At 37.8% G+C, this 18,246-nt stretch overlaps 2 protein-coding genes and 1 pseudogene across 6 annotated transcripts in view; 2 read left to right on the top strand and 1 right to left on the bottom strand.

Annotated features, from left to right (window-relative positions):
• The window catches only part of nlrp3 (NLR family pyrin domain containing 3), a 46,295-nt gene extending 39,786 nt beyond the window's left edge, over nt 1-6,509 (top strand). For 4 of the 5 annotated variants that reach the window (XM_051877075.1, XM_051877248.1, XM_051876989.1 and 1 more), the window contains exons 2-10: nt 778-1,054; nt 1,211-1,252; nt 1,421-3,206; nt 4,118-4,291; nt 4,368-4,539; nt 4,737-4,909; nt 4,979-5,152; nt 5,651-5,697; nt 5,769-6,509. In XM_051877075.1, the coding sequence (XP_051733035.1) occupies nt 787-1,054; nt 1,211-1,252; nt 1,421-3,206; nt 4,118-4,291; nt 4,368-4,539; nt 4,737-4,909; nt 4,979-5,152; nt 5,651-5,697; nt 5,769-6,313 (3,381 nt within the window). In that variant the 5' untranslated portion in view covers nt 778-786 and the 3' untranslated portion in view covers nt 6,314-6,509. The remainder of the gene's footprint in view (nt 1-777; nt 1,055-1,210; nt 1,253-1,420; nt 3,207-4,117; nt 4,292-4,367; nt 4,540-4,736; nt 4,910-4,978; nt 5,153-5,650; nt 5,698-5,768) is intronic. The other variant, XR_007927094.1, reaches the window with a different exon arrangement.
• Nucleotides 1-18,246, bottom strand: part of nxnl1 (nucleoredoxin like 1) — a 33,161-nt gene that overhangs the window by 13,357 nt on the left and 1,558 nt on the right. Inside the window, exons 2-3 of the mRNA XM_051886774.1 lie at nt 17,147-17,480; nt 15,176-16,088 (exon numbers count right to left, since the gene is read on the bottom strand). Of these exons, the coding sequence (XP_051742734.1) occupies nt 15,767-16,088; nt 17,147-17,472 (648 nt within the window). The 5' untranslated portion in view covers nt 17,473-17,480 and the 3' untranslated portion in view covers nt 15,176-15,766. The remainder of the gene's footprint in view (nt 1-15,175; nt 16,089-17,146; nt 17,481-18,246) is intronic.
• On the top strand, nt 6,683-12,296 carry LOC127508713 (microfibril-associated glycoprotein 4-like; annotated as a pseudogene).

An 18,246-nucleotide genomic window follows, 5' to 3' on the forward strand; every position in this document is an offset into this window, starting at 1 on the left:
AGCCTGAAAATTCAGTCAATGGCAGGGAAAGAGTAAAGTTGATTTGAAGTAAATTCCTATGGACACTACCAGTGGACTAGCCTAGACAAAAATTCAGATTCTCAGAATTAGGGACATATCTGTTGTTGTTTTTTTTTTTTGTTGTTTTTGTTTTGTTTTTATAAATCAATGTTTTCAAACAATGTTAGTTTATAAGACAGTATGTAAAACTATGTGGAAAAAAGTTTATTTAATAGGCTACTCAATCTAAAGAGTAAACTACAACTACAATCCAAGTATACTTAGAATATTTAATTATACTTTTAAGTATACTTATCGATCAAAAGATTACAAGTATAGGCTAAATATACTAAAACTTTAAGTAAGTCAAGTATACTTAAGTGCAAATATAAGTATATTTCTGATAAGTACCTAAAAAGTACTTATAAATTCTTATTTTTAGTTTAAAAGAAGTATACTAATAGCACACTTGAATGAACTTCTTTTTCTTAAGGGTTGACTTGACTTGTGAACGGGTCTGTAGATGAGATTTTGGATTTATTTGTCTGCATGACTATGAACATGTTTGTATAGGCCTAATGAGTACACTGTTTGTAAAAGTAACATTTGCTAAACAGCTTCTGTTCTCATTTTTATACCTTTATGTTTGTAGCTACTCAATAATTCAGGTTTGTGATTGTTAAAAGTGGGTATTACATGAGTTTATCAGATATACAAATATTAAATTAGTTTACGTCAAACCCAACCTGTCATATCTTTTCTCATCATCTTATCCAGGTAGACAAGATGGCTTCTGTTCCAGAGCAGCTTCTGGAAGCAGTGGATGAGCTGGACAATGACAAACCAAAGAGGCAAAAAAGTGCAATTACGGCTGATGAACTGGAGAAGGCTGATGCAGTGGATGGACTGATGCAGACAATCACCCTCTCTCACACTGCAGTCAGTGTTGATCTGAATGCTAAAACAGGTGCAATTGTAAATTCTCCTATACTCACTGGAAACATCATCCAAGGCCCAGTAATCTTCAGCTTCAATTCAACCACTGGTGCTGTCGGTAAGATCACAGCACTATCACACATTTAACATGTCTCATTATAAAATAGCTTGTAAGGTTGAAATAAATATGTTTTTTTTACCACTAAATGATTTGTGCTTAATGTGTTTGCATTTTCTCTGGCTTTGTTCCTGATGCTTGCTGCCATCTTTAAAGAGCCACAAAATGGAACCGAGGGACAGACCTCTGAAAAACAAGGTACAAAACCAATAGGCACATTTTTATTCTAGTTATAAATGCGTTCGACTTGCATTTACAGTATATCAATTGCTGAGCCTCTACAAGTTACAATTCCTAGCAAATCAATGATTTTAGGCAGAAGTCATGTGGACTGACAGCAATTATTTTGTTTTTTCTTTGTTCTAGAGGACAATGTCTTGCAAAAAATCCTGAAAAAGCACAAAGACAACATGAAGGCCAAAACAGAACGTGTTTTTGAAGGCAAAAAAGACAACAAAATACATCTCAACAAAGTGTACACTGAACTCTTCATCACTGAAGGGGACATTTCAGATGTGTATGATGAACATGAAGTTCTGAAGATTGACCGTGTCTTGAAAACGCCCAAATTTGAGGACACACCGATCAACTGCAATGAGATATTCTGTTTATTGAGGCAAAAGGAGGAGGGAAACATCGTGTTGACCAAAGGCATTGCTGGCATCGGAAAGACATTCTCCGTGCACAAGTTCATCTTGGACTGGGCTGAAGGAAAAGCCAATCTGGATGTGGACTGTGTGTTTCTGCTTGCATTCAGAGAGATTAACTTGATTAATGATGGTAAAGAGGTCAGTCTGCATGAGCTTCTGCTGGAATTTTATCCTGAATTGAATGACGTGGAAAACACCAAGTTTTATAAAAAATGCAACCTGGCATTTATCTTTGATGGGCTTGATGAGAGTCGCCTGGAACTTAATTTTAACTGTAAGCCAGTGAAATGTGTGAATGAACGATCATCTGCTGACGCTTTGTTTACAAGCCTCGTTAAAGGGAAACTGCTTCCATCAGCACTCGTCTGGGTGACGTCACGACCAGCGGCGGCCAATCAGATCCCTCCTGAGTACGTAGGATTGTTCACGGAGGTACGCGGATTCACCGACCAGCAGAAAGAAGAGTACTTCAGAAAAAGGATCAAAGATGAGACTCAGGCTTCCAAAGTGATTTGCCACATTAGGACATCTCGTAGTCTCTACATCATGTGCCACATTCCCGTGTTCTGCTGGATCACGGCCACTGTTCTTCAGGATGTTCTTATCAAGAACAATGGCCAAGATATTCCCTCGACACTCACCGAAATGTACATCCATTTTCTGCTGATACAGATGAATATAAAAAACCAGAAGTACGAAGAGAAACTTGAAAGAGATCGCACAAAAGTCTTGGTCTCAAATAAAGAAATTATTTCCAAGTTGGCAATGCTGGCATTTGAACAGCTGAAGAAGGAAAACGTCATGTTCTATGAGAAGGATCTAAAAGCATGTGGCATCAATGCAAGTGAAGAGTCCACAGGATTGTGCACTGAAATCTTCAAGAAAGACTCTGTCCTGCATGAGATGAAGGTGTATTACTTCATACATTTGAGTGTGCAGGAGTTTCTTGCTGCATTGCATGTGTTCCTCTGCTATTTGAAGCAGGATATGGATGAGCTAGCGTTCTTCCTGGAGAATGCGCGTCCTAAGAAAGACCAAATGCTGTACATTTTGCTGAAAAAGGCGATTGATAAAGCCAAGATGAGTGAGCGAGGGCATTTTGACCTCTTCCTGCGTTTTTTGCTGGGCATTTCTCTTGAGTCCAATCAGAGACTCCTCATTGGCTTGCTGGACGAAACGCTGGACAGTAGAAAATGCATCAATAAAACTATCCAATACATCAAGGAATTGCAAAACAACGACAAGTGCCCAGATAAATCCATCAACCACTTCTTCTGCATACTGGAACTGCAGGACAGAACCCTGTACCAACAAATCATGAAATATCTGAGGTCAGAAAGTGGCCAGCCAAAAATGGTGTCCAAGTCTAACTGCTCAGCTCTGGTCTATGTGCTTCTGATGTCAGAAGAGGTGCTGGAGGACTTCAACCCAAAGGCATTCAACAACACATATCCCGGATGCAGGAGACTCGTGCCAGCCGTGAGATGCTGCAGAAAAGCCCTGTAAGTAGAATCAAATGACAGGTGTTATATTACATTCTGTTTTATTTTTCAACATATCGTTTTAGGGCTAAAATCATGATTATTTAACATGATTATTAGTCGGCAATATGATCAAAGTCTTATTTTAATATATGAGTAATTTTAAATATCAATGAAATTTCACAATTATCGACACTTCAGCAAAAACTAATACTAGGGTATTTAATGTAAGAAAAAGGTCCTCAAAATAATTACATAATACAATGAAACAGTCAGCAATACAATGAGAACAAAGAAACTAATTACAAACAAAATGGACAAATAAATACAACAGAACAATAATACAAATTAAATAAACAGTGTTTTAAAGGGTTAGTTTACCTCAAAATGAAAATTCTGTCATTAATTACTCAACCCCATGTCGTTCCAAACACGTAAGACTTTTGTTCATCTTCGGACACACATGAAGATGTTTTTGATGAAATCTGAGAGATGTCTGTCCCTCCATTGACTGCCTTTGCAACTTGATTGACACTTTAAAATGTTCATAAAGAGATCAGATCATAAACTAATCCACATGAATCGAGCAGTTTAGTCTAAATTTTCTAAAGAGACTCAATCGCTTTTTATGATGAACAGTTTTTATTTAGGCTTTTACATATAAACTTTGATCAGTAAACATGAACATATTTTCAACCAAACTTGAATGACACATGAGAACAAACCTCTTGCGGAAGCTCAAACATGCTTTGTAACACACGAGAATGAACCTCATTGGTTATGCAATAGGTTTGAGCATCCAAAAGAGGTTTGTACTTGTGTGTCATTCAAGTTATTTATTGAATTTTGAATTTTAACTTCATTGTGATCTGTATTTATTGAATGTAAAGGGAAACTCTTCATGATTAGTAAACATATTGCCATGTTTACAGGTTTTCAGACTGTGGACTGACAGAAACTTGCTGTGAAACTGTGGCTTCGGCTCTCCAGCTAGAAGACTGTCCTCTGAGAGAGCTGGACCTGAGTCACAACTACAGTATTGAGGCAGGAGTGAATGCGCTTTCTGCTGGACTGAAGAGCCCACACTGTCATCTGGAGACACTGAGGTCATTACAATTCCCATTGCTGTGTAAACAATTACTGGCTAGCCTGAAATGTAATGCTGATATTGTACTCGTTCAGGTTGGCCCAGTGTCATTTTGGCCAGGACTGCTGTATGAAGCTGGTCTCTGCGATCCAGACGATCTCACATCGCCTAAAAGAGCTCGATCTTAGTGGCAGTGATCTGCAGAACTCTGGACTCCATCACCTCCTAGATGGGATGGAAAATACAGAGAGAAAACTTCAAGTTCTGAGGAAAGTATTGGCAATATTTAACATTACAGCAGTTTGAAGCAATTTGATGAAATAAACAAGCAAGGTGATTAAAGAATTGTTATTTTTGGGTGAAATATCCTTTTGACACTATCCATAACTTTCTGTAATACAGTATATTAAGCACAATGTATGAGACAGATGTTTGACAGAAGATCATTTTGAAATGTTTTCTTCAGGTTGAGCTGGTGTAACCTCACTGAGAAGAGTTGTGAGCACCTTTTGTTGATTCTCAGCTCAGATTTACCCCTGAAAGAGCTGGACCTGAGTAACAATGACCTTCAGGATTCAGGAGTGAGGCTGCTCTATAATGGACTGAAGAGTCCAAACTGTCAGCTGGAGATACTGAGGTAAAAGTTTTACTTTAGTTTATTTCTTTGACAAATGCAGTGTTGCTTATTTGTTTTGTCCATATGTAGATTGTCTGGCTGTATGTTGACAGAGGAAGGCTGTGGTTATGTGTCTTCAGCTCTAAGTTCAAACCCCTCACACCTGAGAGAGCTGGATCTGAGCTACAATCACCCAGGACAATCAGGAGTCCAGCCTCTCAATGACAAACTGAGGGATCCAAACTACTCACTGCAGATACTCAAGTATGTTGTGGGTCAATGATGTGACATTCATTTTTTTGCTATTTGCTGCTCAAGAAACATTTCTGATTATTATCAGTGTTGAAAACAGTTATGCTGTTTCATATTTTTGTGAAAACTGTTATACATTTTATTTTTCAGGATTTTTTGATGAATAGAAAGTGACTTTAAAACTGACTTTAAATTCTTAGACTAATGTTTTGATTCCAAACAGCTAAACAGCTAATTTTTTTTATAAAAATCATTTAAAGCCACAGTATGTAAATTTTCACCGATAGAGGTCGCTTATTCAAAACAAAGGCATAGCTTGACGACGCCTTGATTTCATGGAAACATGGGATGTGTTGTCAAATCAGGAAGCATGTCCAAAGTGACATTTAATTCATGGTTTATTCATTCAGTTCATTCATCCAGTCCATTCAAACTCATGACCTTTTATTATTTGCTTTCATTCTTGTAACCTTTTCTTCATTTTCTCTTCATTTTCATTGACTTCTGCAGAACTGATCCTATGGGTGAACACTTCATCAAACCAGGGATAAGAAAGTGTAAGTGAATCATTCTCCATCTGTCTGTGTTTCTCTCTGAGACACTAATGGAAGTGTGTTCTGTCTCACAGATGCCTGCGATCTCACGCTGGATCCAAACACAGCTCACGTGCAGTTGTGTCTCTCCAACGGAGACAGAACGGCAACACAAGTGATGCAGATTCAGCCGTATCCAGATCATCCAGAGAGATTTGAACCTGTCCAACAAGTGCTGTCTAGAGAGAGTCTGTCTGGCCGCTGTTACTGGGAGGCTGAATGGACTGGTCCGGAAGGGACAGTCGGAGTGACGTACAAGAACATCCAGAGGAAAAACGATGATCTTTGTTTAGTGGAGGCCACTGGTCAGCTTGGAAACAATGATGTGTCATGGAAAATTACCTGTGGATCTTTTCCATATGTTTCTCACGCTACAGAAGACATTAATATAAAGACTCCGACCTCTCGTTCATGTAATAGAGTAGGTGTTTATGTGGACACGACGGCTGGAGTTTTGTCCTTTTACAGTGTCTCTGACACACTCTCACACTTGTACACTTTCCTTGCATCTTTTAAATATCCTCTCTATGCAGCATTCAAGGTGGAGAGCGACTCTGTGTCCTTTTGTCAGATGTTGTAACCTGAAAGCCTCTTCATCTTACCATGTGTGCACATTTATCACCAGAACATCAAATAGAATTTGATAAGATTTTATTAATGAAATGCAAAGGTTCTACATTTTACTATAAATGTATAACAACAAACCACATTTTCAGAAATGATTAAAGGGGCTATATGTAAGATTTTCACTTTAATAAAGCATAAAAATACCCCAATATGTTTGCAGATATTGAGGAAACATGCTAAGTTCACCTACTTGTTTCTCAGAAAAACAATGCTACAGCCAGATATTCTACTTTGAAATGTGTGTTCCGTGTCGGAATGTCTGTCTTGCTGCCTGTTTATCCAATAGTATCACTTTGTTAACCTACACAGGGCCTATAGACAGAGCTGGGTAGTAACTGATTACATGTAATCAGATTACAAAAATTAAGTACTTGTAATTAGATTATATTACATTTTAAAATATTCGTAATCAGACTACAGTTGCTTTTTTATTGATTATATGATTGCATGCTATTCTCACAATGGCAGTAAAATAATCACAATAATTGATTCTCCCTACTACTTCGTTTTCATTTTTATATTTTCCTCTCTAAAAAAGTCTGCTTATATGTGTTAAGGTCACACAGACCAGCCACTAGTCATGTACTGATCACTGAAAACTGAGACCCACAGCATTTGATCACTGGATTTACAGAAATCATTTCACTTTTAAAAAGTGTTTTTTCAACATTTCAAATTGCATATTGAAACAAAACCTGATGAACACATAAATTATTACTTGAATTTTCACCCAGTGAGTCATTTAATTCACGTACGCTACAAATTCATGTAATGTGCAGTCATAAGCGTGCATCTCAAAATACTGATGCTGTGTCCCATTTCGCATACTATCCGTTCTAAATAGTATTCGAAATTAAAATTAGGTTGTCCCAAATCGTAGTGTGTTGAAATGAGTATTCCAAAGATACCCGGATGGTCTACTTTTTCCGTTTAGAATCCGAAGGGCGGAGACGTGTACTCTCTAATGGATAATATTGCCTACAACCCATTGCGCGTTGAACGAGGATTCGATCGGAACTACAAGCACAAATAAAAAGTGTTTAAAAACTACAAATGTGGTGGATGTGCAAGTCCTTCGGTTTATGCTGCGTTCACGCCATGTCGTAATTACAGTAGTCTCGAGATGACAACACGTGACGTTATATTCTGAGCTATTCACATCCTCAGACTTGGAATTGTGATTTTCTAATATCAATGCCTAAATTAATCTGCAGCGGTCAGGTGGTACAGAAGTCATGTGATACAAGTAGGAGCTCTCAGGAAACGCTGATCTTATAAGTAATTTTGAGCTCTACAAGAACATGAATGCTTTTTACAAGTTGAAATCACGTAATTGCGATTATTACGACATGGCGTGAATGCATTTAGATAAAGGGGATTGAGTGATTAATAATCAGCAACTTGACGAAAAGATATTCAATGTTATCCACATTATATTTCGTCTGCAACAGCATTGTGAACTTTTGTAAAGATACGTTTGGTCATTAACTTTTAACTTTTAAATACTTCATTATACAAATTGCATTATTGCAGTACACATTGGAGTAAACAAAGTGAATTAGGAAGAAATGCTCTTGTAAAATGAACAGAATCTTTAGAGTCTGACCCAGATAACCATGGGCTCCTGGGGCCTCACATATAAAGACACACCCATATTTTTTTTATGATTTGATTTGTTTGGTTTATCATGTGTTGTCTGTTAACAATACACAATGTGTGTGTTGGATGGAATAATTCAGGCTGAGATCAGGTGGATGGTCCCTCAAAGCTGCTTTACTGGGCCTGAGACAAGACATAAGACTGGGACAAACAGGACCAAAAGGCTGATTAGCATACAGTGCATCGATGTTGCATGAGAAGTCTTAACAGCAGATATGCAACTCTGCTGATTACATATTTTTACAAAGTGATCGTGAACATATAGTGGACAAAATTCTAAATAAAGCATACATTAAAGAAAATAAAATATAAAACACTTTCCTTGTTCTTATTTCTCATCAATTCAAATAAATACAGAGAAACTATGAACTCAAGTAACCATCATTTTACATATTTTGTAGAAATGAAATAAAGAGAGAGAAGAACGCAGCCCTAAAATGGCGCAGTTACACAGGACAGCACGTGCGAAAGCATACAGCACGTGTGCTAATAGCTAACACTCAACTAATATTATTTTAACACAGAACATGACAAAACCGAATAAAACACGTACCTGGGGAAAACAGCACCAAAAGGCTGATCAGCATACAGTGCATCGATGTTGCATGAAAAGTCTTAACTAAATGAAATAAACAGAAGTTCGGAGTTCACAAGCAGGCCAGTTAACACACTCTTCATCTTATCACAAATAACACATATTTGCAAGTACAGGTCTCTGCAGGACATTAATGATTGATGGGCGAGGATGGACGGTACGATTGTGACTTTAGATCATTAAACACACATCAGAACATACATTATGAATCATATATTATATATAAACCCATCACAGGTGATTCAGAGGAGAATGGACGGCAGTGTGAATTTCTATCAGCCGTGGAATCAGTACAAGAGAGGATTCGGGAATGTGGAGGGCGAATACTGGCTGGGTAAGATCTCACAGTGTGTGTCCGTTTGTGTGGATGATCATGTTCTTCATGTGTGTGTGAACAGGGCTGGAGAACATGTACCAGCTGACACATAAGAAGAACTACATGCTAAGAGTGGATCTGGAGGACTTTGAAGGAAATAAAGTTTTTGCTTGTCCTTCTCTGTGGATTGTGAATTGGACGGGTATAAACTGCATGTTTCAGGTTTCACTGATGGAGGACACTTTCATTTACACTCATGAAAAAAAAAAAAAAAACATTTCCATTGAGTTGTTGTCCTCAGTGATGCTCCTCTTCTCTGCAGGCGACTCTTTATCTCCTCACAATGATCAGAAGTTCAGCACCTTTGACAAGGACCAAGACTCCTATGGAAATAACTGTGCCAAATATCATCTCGGGGCATTTTGGTACGCAGCCTGTCACAATACAAACCCCAACGGTGTGTATCTATGGGCAGACGATTCCCCCCATCACGCTATTGGCGTTGTTTGGTACAACTGGAAATACAATTACGCTGTCAGTATGAAATCCATCAGCATGAAGATCAACTGTGTAACCAGGGCCTAAAATTAACATTTGCCAAGCACCAAATGCAAGTAAACATCGGTGTTGGTGAGTAAATGAAACGGTGTCAATCGCCAGTTGGCTGGTAACTTTTTTATGAATTCTAGCAATGCAATGTTGTGAGAACATAAACATGAACAAACATGAACAACACTCAAGACAGTCGGGTCAGCGCTGCATCGTCACCACAGTTTAAGCCTTGCCTATTTAAATATTCAAACGCAAGAAGATGCGAAAGGGAACTCAATTCGTTACTCCGAAGCACGCGCCCAGGAATCCGCGTCTCAGACAGTGTGCAAATACAGAATTGAGCCCTCTTTCACGCCTTCTTGCGCTTGAACAGACATATTCAAAGAAAATTGTCAAAATGCTTTGAATTGTCTTGGCAAGTATCCTTGTAAACATAGTTATGTCTTAGGCCCTGTCCCAAATGGCACCCTAAACACTCACAATCTTCCTACGAGTCTGCACTTTCATGACAGTAACGCCGTTTTGACTGTCAGGAAGAAGTCTGCTGAGGAGCTCTATTCAGTGCGGCTCAGCAAAAGTGAGCATCGAGGATGCATATTCACCTCTCATGAGCATCCTTTTGAAACCTAAAATGACAAATAGGACACCCTACGGTCTCATGGACTTAATGGACACACGCATGCGACAGCCATTGTAAGTCCACAAGACCGAAAGTGCATATGAAGTGTGTCATTTGGGACAGGGCCTTAAATGAACATAAACAGTTGAGAAAGAAAACGGGTGTGTAACAGTATATTGGATCCGTGCATTCGTTTTTAAAGTGACAGCAGCCCAATAATGTTAATCAAACAAAAGACAAAGAGAAAATCACTCATTGCTCTTGACTGAACAACTTTTGTCACTTTAATAAGGATTAATATATGTTTCATTGGCAGGTGTGGCAAAAAGTTAGTTTTAGGCCCTGTGTGTAACTTAGTAAGTCATGTAGGAATATCACTCCCAAAATCATATGGCTTTGTATTTTTTTTTTCTTACTTGTATTGGGTCACTCCTTTTAATGTACTATTGAAATGAATCGATTCATACATTTTCAATAAAACTCCTGCAATGAACGCTTTGTGGCCTAATGCGTTTCTTACTGTAATGATCATTGTCTGGTTAAATTATGATGAATTTAAGAAGGTGCAAACCGCAGGTCTGTGCTTATAGCTGTTTTTAATGAATATGAGATACAAACATTGGCAATCATCTTTATACCCCTCTTAGGTGCTGCCCATTTTGGCAAGAAAGTGCATAAATTACATTTCCGAAATAAAAAAATATTGCTGGTCATTGATTTTTACACACATAACCACAGTATCTTTAGAAAGCGGACAGAGAGTTTACAGTTCAGAATTACTCAGACTGTCATTATTAATACAGAAATGCATATATAAGCTCAAATACATTGAAAATACATAAAAATATGAATATTGTTCAATGTATAAAATGTTGGTAGCTTTAGTAAATGAGCCTCAAATCTGAGGTTGTTGCCTTCATCCGCCAAATAGTCAATATTGCAGTTTAGTTTCTCTCCATTAAAGGGGTCATGAACTGTATTTCTTTAAATGTATAATGTTCTCTGATGTCCACGTATAATATTATGAAGATTTTTACATCAAAAACATCCTTATTTAGAAGTAATAAGCAATTTTCTATCCTGTTTGTGACCTTCTCTTTCAATGGTCTCGCCGTGTTTAAGACTTGGAAGTAAACGCCCACTTCTATTATTGGGTAACAATTTTGCAAATTAAAATAATTTTCAATGTCCCTGCCATTACACATGTGGAATTGTTTTGAAAACTTCCGATGTTCAGCCATACATGTTTGAGCCAGAGTCTGATCCCGAATCAGAAGACAACGAACCTACACCTCAAATATGAAGGACACTCCAGTCTGCGACAGCTTGGTTATTAATCATCTTTATTTATATTTATTCCTTATGTATCTGTGAGGTAGTATTGTATTTTATTACATTGCTTGGTAATTAATCATCTTTATTTATATGTATTCCATATGTATCTGTGAGGTAGTATTGTGTTTTATTACATTATATTAGTGTTGAAACAAAGTCGCTACGGAAAGGTGAACACCTATTCAAAAACTTTTGCCAATAATGTGAAGCATTTATGCGTATTACATATGCTTCATAAGTCTTGGTTGTGGCAAATAAAGTTTAAGTACTTGGAGTTACCACAGTTATAGGTGACAGGATAACTAATGATATTTCATGTCAACGAATTATGAATTAAAATACTATTGTTGCACTGTCGTTCTTATATTCATCATTTTCATTAAAGTTAGTACGTATCAAACGACCTGTTTCAGACAAAGCTCTAGTGATACATGGTAAAAACACTGTTACGCTTTTTAAAAACGAATCAGCACTAAAATGAAGTGAATAAACAAACAGTGTCTTACTGACACAATCTGGAACGCTCTTCTGCACGAAACAGTGGGCGGGGCTTAAGAGTCAATGATGTAGAAAAGGCGGTCTTTCGTCAAATTATGACGTAATATTGTGACAAAATCCGAAACAAGATGTTTTTTGAGCTTGGTTTCATAAGCTGTTTTTGGACTAACAAGGAAGTTTTGAGTTCTGAAACTTACAGGATATTCTTATAGTACTTGACCTCTTACATCTCTAAAGATCAAGGAAAAATTGATTTCTCAATTCATGACCCCTTTAAAATCCTTGGGATGGATGGATGGATAGATAGATAGATAGATAGATAGAAACATTGATAGACAGATAGATAGATCCCTGATCGTTAGCTGAAGTTCACTGGGCCATTGAAAACACCACCATGAAGAACAGGGGCCTTTACAGTTCCTCCATCTGAAGTTTTAATATTCATTGTAACTCCAGTGGTCTGAGCAGTTACAGATGTCCCACTGGGTGAAGCTCCATCTCCAGCAGAATCATCTTTTGGAACTAATGGAGAGAGACAGAGAAACTCAGAACAACAGCTTAGATCAAGTACTACAGATGCATATAGTCAAGTCAACTTATAGTACCTTCCTGAAGTTTTCCCTTCAGTTGATCAGCAAGCTCATTTTGCTTAATGCTGCGTAGCACTCTGACTGCAATCTTCCCGGCATCTGATTTGCCGTAGTGCTGCACCATGAGATCCACAACATCATGGCGATTAGCGTTCCCCAGCCTTCCTCGAGGAATAGGGTTGTCACCGTTCGACAGGTGCCATTTGAATTCTTTGAACTCTGCTTCCAGTAGATCATTAAGTACATCAAGAAGCACTGTTTTGGTTGTAGCCATTTTGTGTCACTCTAGGGAAACATACAACAATTCAACAGTCTTGACTGATGTGGAGCATGATCAGCCTCAATGCTCAATCAGAAGATACACCAACACAGTTTTTGTGGTTTTCTTAGTAGGGGAATCAGTAGCTTGCCATTTCGTTGGATATAAGCATTCACACATTAAGCATAAAAGGCAGAACAATGGCTTATATCATGACAATCATATTCTGTTAAAGGATTAGTTCACTTTCATATTAAATCCCTATTCAATTTACGGAACAAACGCAGCGCCAGTTCCGTTTTTTTTTCCGTAAGTTGAATAGGGAAGGCGTAGGACATACAGCGTAAGCTTTTTGAAGAATACGGAAGGCGGTCTGGTGGAAGCACTTGCAAGGCGATCATTTGTGTTTATAAAGCATATACATTTTTATTTTTTTTCGAAAATGACAGATGGTTTCGCTAGATAAGACCCTTATTCCTCGTCTGGTATCGTTTAAAGCCCTTTGAAGCTGCACTGAAACTGTAATTTTGACTTTCAACCGTGTGGAGTCCATTGAAGTCCACTATATGGAGAATAATCCTGGAATGTTTTCATCAAAAACCTTAATTTCTTTTCGACTGAAGAAAGAAGGACATGGACATCTTGGATGACATGGGGGTGAGTAAATTATCAGGAAATTTTAATATGAAAGTGAACTAATCCTTTAAGAGTTAGTAGATCCTCATTTGCAACTGTGAATGACAGAACAAGACTGTAACCCTACAGTTGTCCACTAGAGAGAGCATCAGGTTAAGACATTTTTTACACTTCGTTTCAAATTGCATCTTTGTTTAATGGCTGAAAATTTCCTAATTTCCCTTTTGAAGGTAATATTTTTGAACTAGCGTGTATTTTTGCATGCTAACTTACAAAATAAGTAGAGACTCAAGACTGTTGACTTTGCAATAAAATCACATAATATGAGGAAAGATATATGGCAGCTGTATGAGCTTTCGCATGCTTAAATAGTGTGACCGCGCATGTACAGTACGAGTTTACAGATCAAACCTATGTATGAACACTTTTAACCTTTCAGCTCTGATGAAGGCCTGTGCGCCGAAACACGTTGGCAAAATATTATTTTTTTTTCAGCTCCATCTTTTGTTTGTTCTGAGCCACTGGCGTCACAAGTGTTGCTGGTGTTGTCAAAAAAATAAATTTTATTACTTGTTGATAAGGTGAAGTTACACCAGAACAATTACACAACAACAGATGAAACATTTGTCAGTATCTGTGTAGGTTTTAAACATGTAGTGTTAAAACGGATGTCTTTCGTCTTTAACCTGTTAAAGAAAACACTTACTGTATAACTAGACCCAAAATATTATAGCCTAGTTACTGTTACTTGTGACAACTAACGTAGGCTGTACTGAAAGACTTTCACGTCTTATATAAGACTTATTATGAATGAAATTAATGTTGTACTTACACAGTTGACGGTATAGTTGCAGCGCTTCCTTGTTCTCTGGCTTCGATCTCTTTCACTTTCGCACTTTTCTTCTCTCCTTTTGAAAAATGCTCTGCCGCGCTATTGGACAGTGCCTGCGTTTTCCGCATTCATAAAATGAACAACATCTATCAGAGAAGAAGAAAAGAAGTGTTGTCTAAAAGAAAGATATCTTATAGCTTTTTTTAATCAACAAACGTGAGGAGACGTATTCTGGACGAGCTGAAGATCTTTCTTTCTCTCTCTATATATATTGTGCAAAAAAAAAAAAAAAAACCTTTATTAACTTAAAAGTGAACCTCAAAATCTATTAAAATAATAATTAAAAAAAAAAAAAAATCCATGTCATGATTCTTTAAGATAAAACTGGAAACATTTTGTTAGTCAGTGGTTTAGTTTATTTACTATAATTTAAGACAAAATTAGAAAGACATTAATATTAATTGTGATGTCTACTTATATATTCATCATTTTTGTTGTGTAGCCTATGTGTAAAACACTATTAAACCTGACTCTGATAAGACCAACATAAAAATGCACTTTAAATTAATGACACGGTGGTTTCACGTTTTTGACTTGTATAAATTCAAACCTAAAATCTTTTACGCATTGAAAAAAAATGTGAATAGATGTAACACTCAAAATCAAATTCTTTGTATTTTCAGAGTTTACTAGTAACGCAAGTGTTGATAAAAGCATGTGTGATTAAAAAAAAAAAGGTTTTGCTGAGATTTACATCACACCAGCCATCTTGTGTCCTCATAGTATTAAAATCATTCATATACACCTATAATCTGGAAATACAAAAATCAGAGTTAAAAATAATCTTAGAAGTATTTGAAAAGCAGTGATTGATCCTGGAATTGAGAAACTGAGCACAAGTGTCAATCATTTAGCAATGATAACCCCTTTAACAACAGTTATTCCCACACTGTTAAAAATATTAGTGTGAATTTACAGTATATTCCAGGTTAATAATTGCATTATGTTCACAGTAATTTGGCAGACAATAACCCAGCATGCATTTATTTCACAGTAAATTTCTGACTACATCATTGTAAAATAATCCTGTAAATCCTGGCCATTTTTACAGTGCCGGATTCTCTCAGAAAACCTGGATATATGAGGAATATATAAGAGTCAGTGAAATTCATTGGTTGAAAAGTGCGGGAAAACTGAAGAACATTCTGTTCCTGTCACGGTTGGAATCCTGAAATTCAATTATTTGATTTATAATAATTTCGTCATTTTAATCTGTGGACAGTTTCTGTAAATTAAAAACATTTGTTTTTACAGCCGATGTTGTGAACAATGATGAGCTTAGGAGTCAAAATCATTGAGAACTTCTGCTGTAGACCATCCATCTTCCCATTTCAGCCTTGATATTTCATCTGTCCAGTGACATTTACTCAACTGTGTCTCTACAGCGTTTACTCGTGGCTTCTGTCCATATCACTAATGTTATGCGTCAGCCAATCCAAAGCAAATGTTCAGATATCAGCCCCAAGGTCCTCCTCCACCATTTCCATCTTCATCTTCGTCCTCATCTTTTTTGTTGTTCTTCTTTTTCTTCTTGTCCTCCACCTTGTATTTGACTCGTCGGATGGGGTCGGTCATACTGCGCATTTTTCCCTCATCGAACTCCTCGTTCATCATGAAGTTCCTGTCGATCAGCTCCGCCCCTTCCTGCCAGTTGCGGTAACAGTCTGGCCCCAGATTGCAGATTTCCGCCACGGCATCGGGCGTTAAGACGGAACAGTCCGGACGCAACACCACCACCCTGGGCAGATCCTGCACCTCGAACATCACCCCCAGCTCCCTGCAAACAACACAAACAAGATACTATACTGGTGGAAACACAGGTTCATAAATATATAGCATACAGATCAATGGCTCTTAACCATTTTGTCAAGAACAGTATTCAAAGATTCTCCCATTGGAGGCTAACTAGAAGTGTCACTAAAGACCTATAACGCCCCTTTCACATGATGTAATATAAGTCTCTGGTGTCCCCAGAATGTGTCTGTGAAGTTTCAGCTCAAAATACCCCACAGATCATTTATTATAGCTTGTCAAATTTGCCCCTATTTGTGTTTTGTGTGTGTCCCTTTAAATGCAAATGAGCTGCTGCTCCCTGCCCCCTTTCCAGAAGAGGGCGGAGCTTTAACAGCTCGTGCTTCGGTTGCTCAACAACAACAAAGCTGGAGAATCTCACGCAGCCAAAATGAGGATCATCAGTAACGGTGTTCAGCCTTACATTGTTCAAACCGGAGTCGGACACTGATGGAGAGACTCAGGAAGAACCTTTAGAATGAAATTGGACGTTTCTGAATGGTTAGTGGATAAATTTATGTAGTTGCTGTGGAGTTGATTCAACTCATCGACTAGCATGTGCCGTCATGTTAATCTTTTGTGCAAATCCAGCGTTGAATCGTTTGTGAAGCAGTCCGGCGTAAAATGACAGCATGTCAACAACATTTTTCCTCAACAACTCTTCCTTTTCCCTAAAGCAGCTCAACATGGTCTCACCCCCTTTGTTGTGTGTTCTCGGGGGCGGGGTTTAAGTACATTTTAGGGTTAGTGATGTCACTAACCCAGGAAGAAGTCCCTACCAGGGGATTTTATGTTCCCCCGAGAAACTTTGTGTTTGCTCGTAAAAGTTATTTAAATTACTATAGTAAGTACATATTATGTACAAGCAGAATAGGTCTGTCGTTTTTCACAAATGGCTCTTCAGAAAAATGTCTTATTTTAAGTAATTAAAAGCCATCTTGCAGACCCTTTTGACGGGTGCTGTGTGGACCCGACCCGCTGGTAGAGAACCACTGTACTCATATTTTGCATGCTAGCATGCTATTCTGAACAAAAAGCACATACTTCCTGTAGGGGTCTTCGTAGGGCAGGAACAGGCAGCGTTTGGGCAGCTCCTTCAGGAACTTCTCCTGCTGCTCCTCGGACGAGTCCAGCGAGATGTACAGCAGCACCAGCTGGGCCGATCGCTCCACGTAGAACTCGTCCGTCAGCTTCTTGTAGAAGTCTTTGAGCGTCGGCGCGAAGTCCTGACACTTCTCGCACTCGCCCGAGCCGAAGAACAGCATGAGGATGCGGTTCTGGAGCCGCAGGATGATCTCGCGCTCGGTGTCCAGCTCATCTTTGTCTTTGTTGTTCTTCACCAGAACCTTCCCCAGGAACAGGTCCACCATGACAGCTTCTGAAAAGAGAGAGAGCGGGTGCTTATTTACTGATCAATGCTGGATAATATTATGTGTAAGGGCAGAGCTTTCATTCTGCATGAATTTGCAGGAGAAGGCAAACATTCAAGTAAAATTTAATCTAATCTTCTTTACAACAACTGACTACTTAACACAATCAAGAAAGAAATTACACTCTAATTAAAGCTGGGTTAAAAACATCCTAAGTTGGATTGAAAATTGACAAACCCAGTGACTGGGTTAAAATGGGTTAAATGTTTGCCCAACCTGCAACCTGTAGTTTTATTTAACTCAACTATTGTTTAAAAATTACTATATTGCTTGCTTGGGTTAGGGTTAGGGTTAGCGTTAGAAACCCTAACCCTAAAATGAACCCAAAGTATGATGGAAATGAACATTTATTAATAAGTTTAATGAATAATAATTAAACAGTAAACATTTATTAAATTGCTTATTAATAAATGTTCACATTTTGATTATTATTGTTGCCTTTAGTAATTATGTGTCTGATTTTTAATTTACAACCTATTTTGAGTTCATTTTAATCCAGCCATATAGTCATTTTGAAACAATAGTTGAGTTAAATAAAACTGCCCAGCATGTTGGTCAAACACTTAACCCAACCGCTGAGTTAGAACAACCCAATCACTGGGTTTGTCCATTTTCAACCCAACTTGGGTTGTTTTTAACCCAGCATTTGTATATGCATTAAATTGATCGAAACTGACACTAAAGATTTATAATGTTACAAATGTTATATTTCTA

Source organism: Ctenopharyngodon idella, chromosome 1 (assembly GCF_019924925.1).
Source record: "Ctenopharyngodon idella isolate HZGC_01 chromosome 1, HZGC01, whole genome shotgun sequence".
NCBI lineage: Eukaryota > Metazoa > Chordata > Actinopteri > Cypriniformes > Xenocyprididae > Ctenopharyngodon > Ctenopharyngodon idella.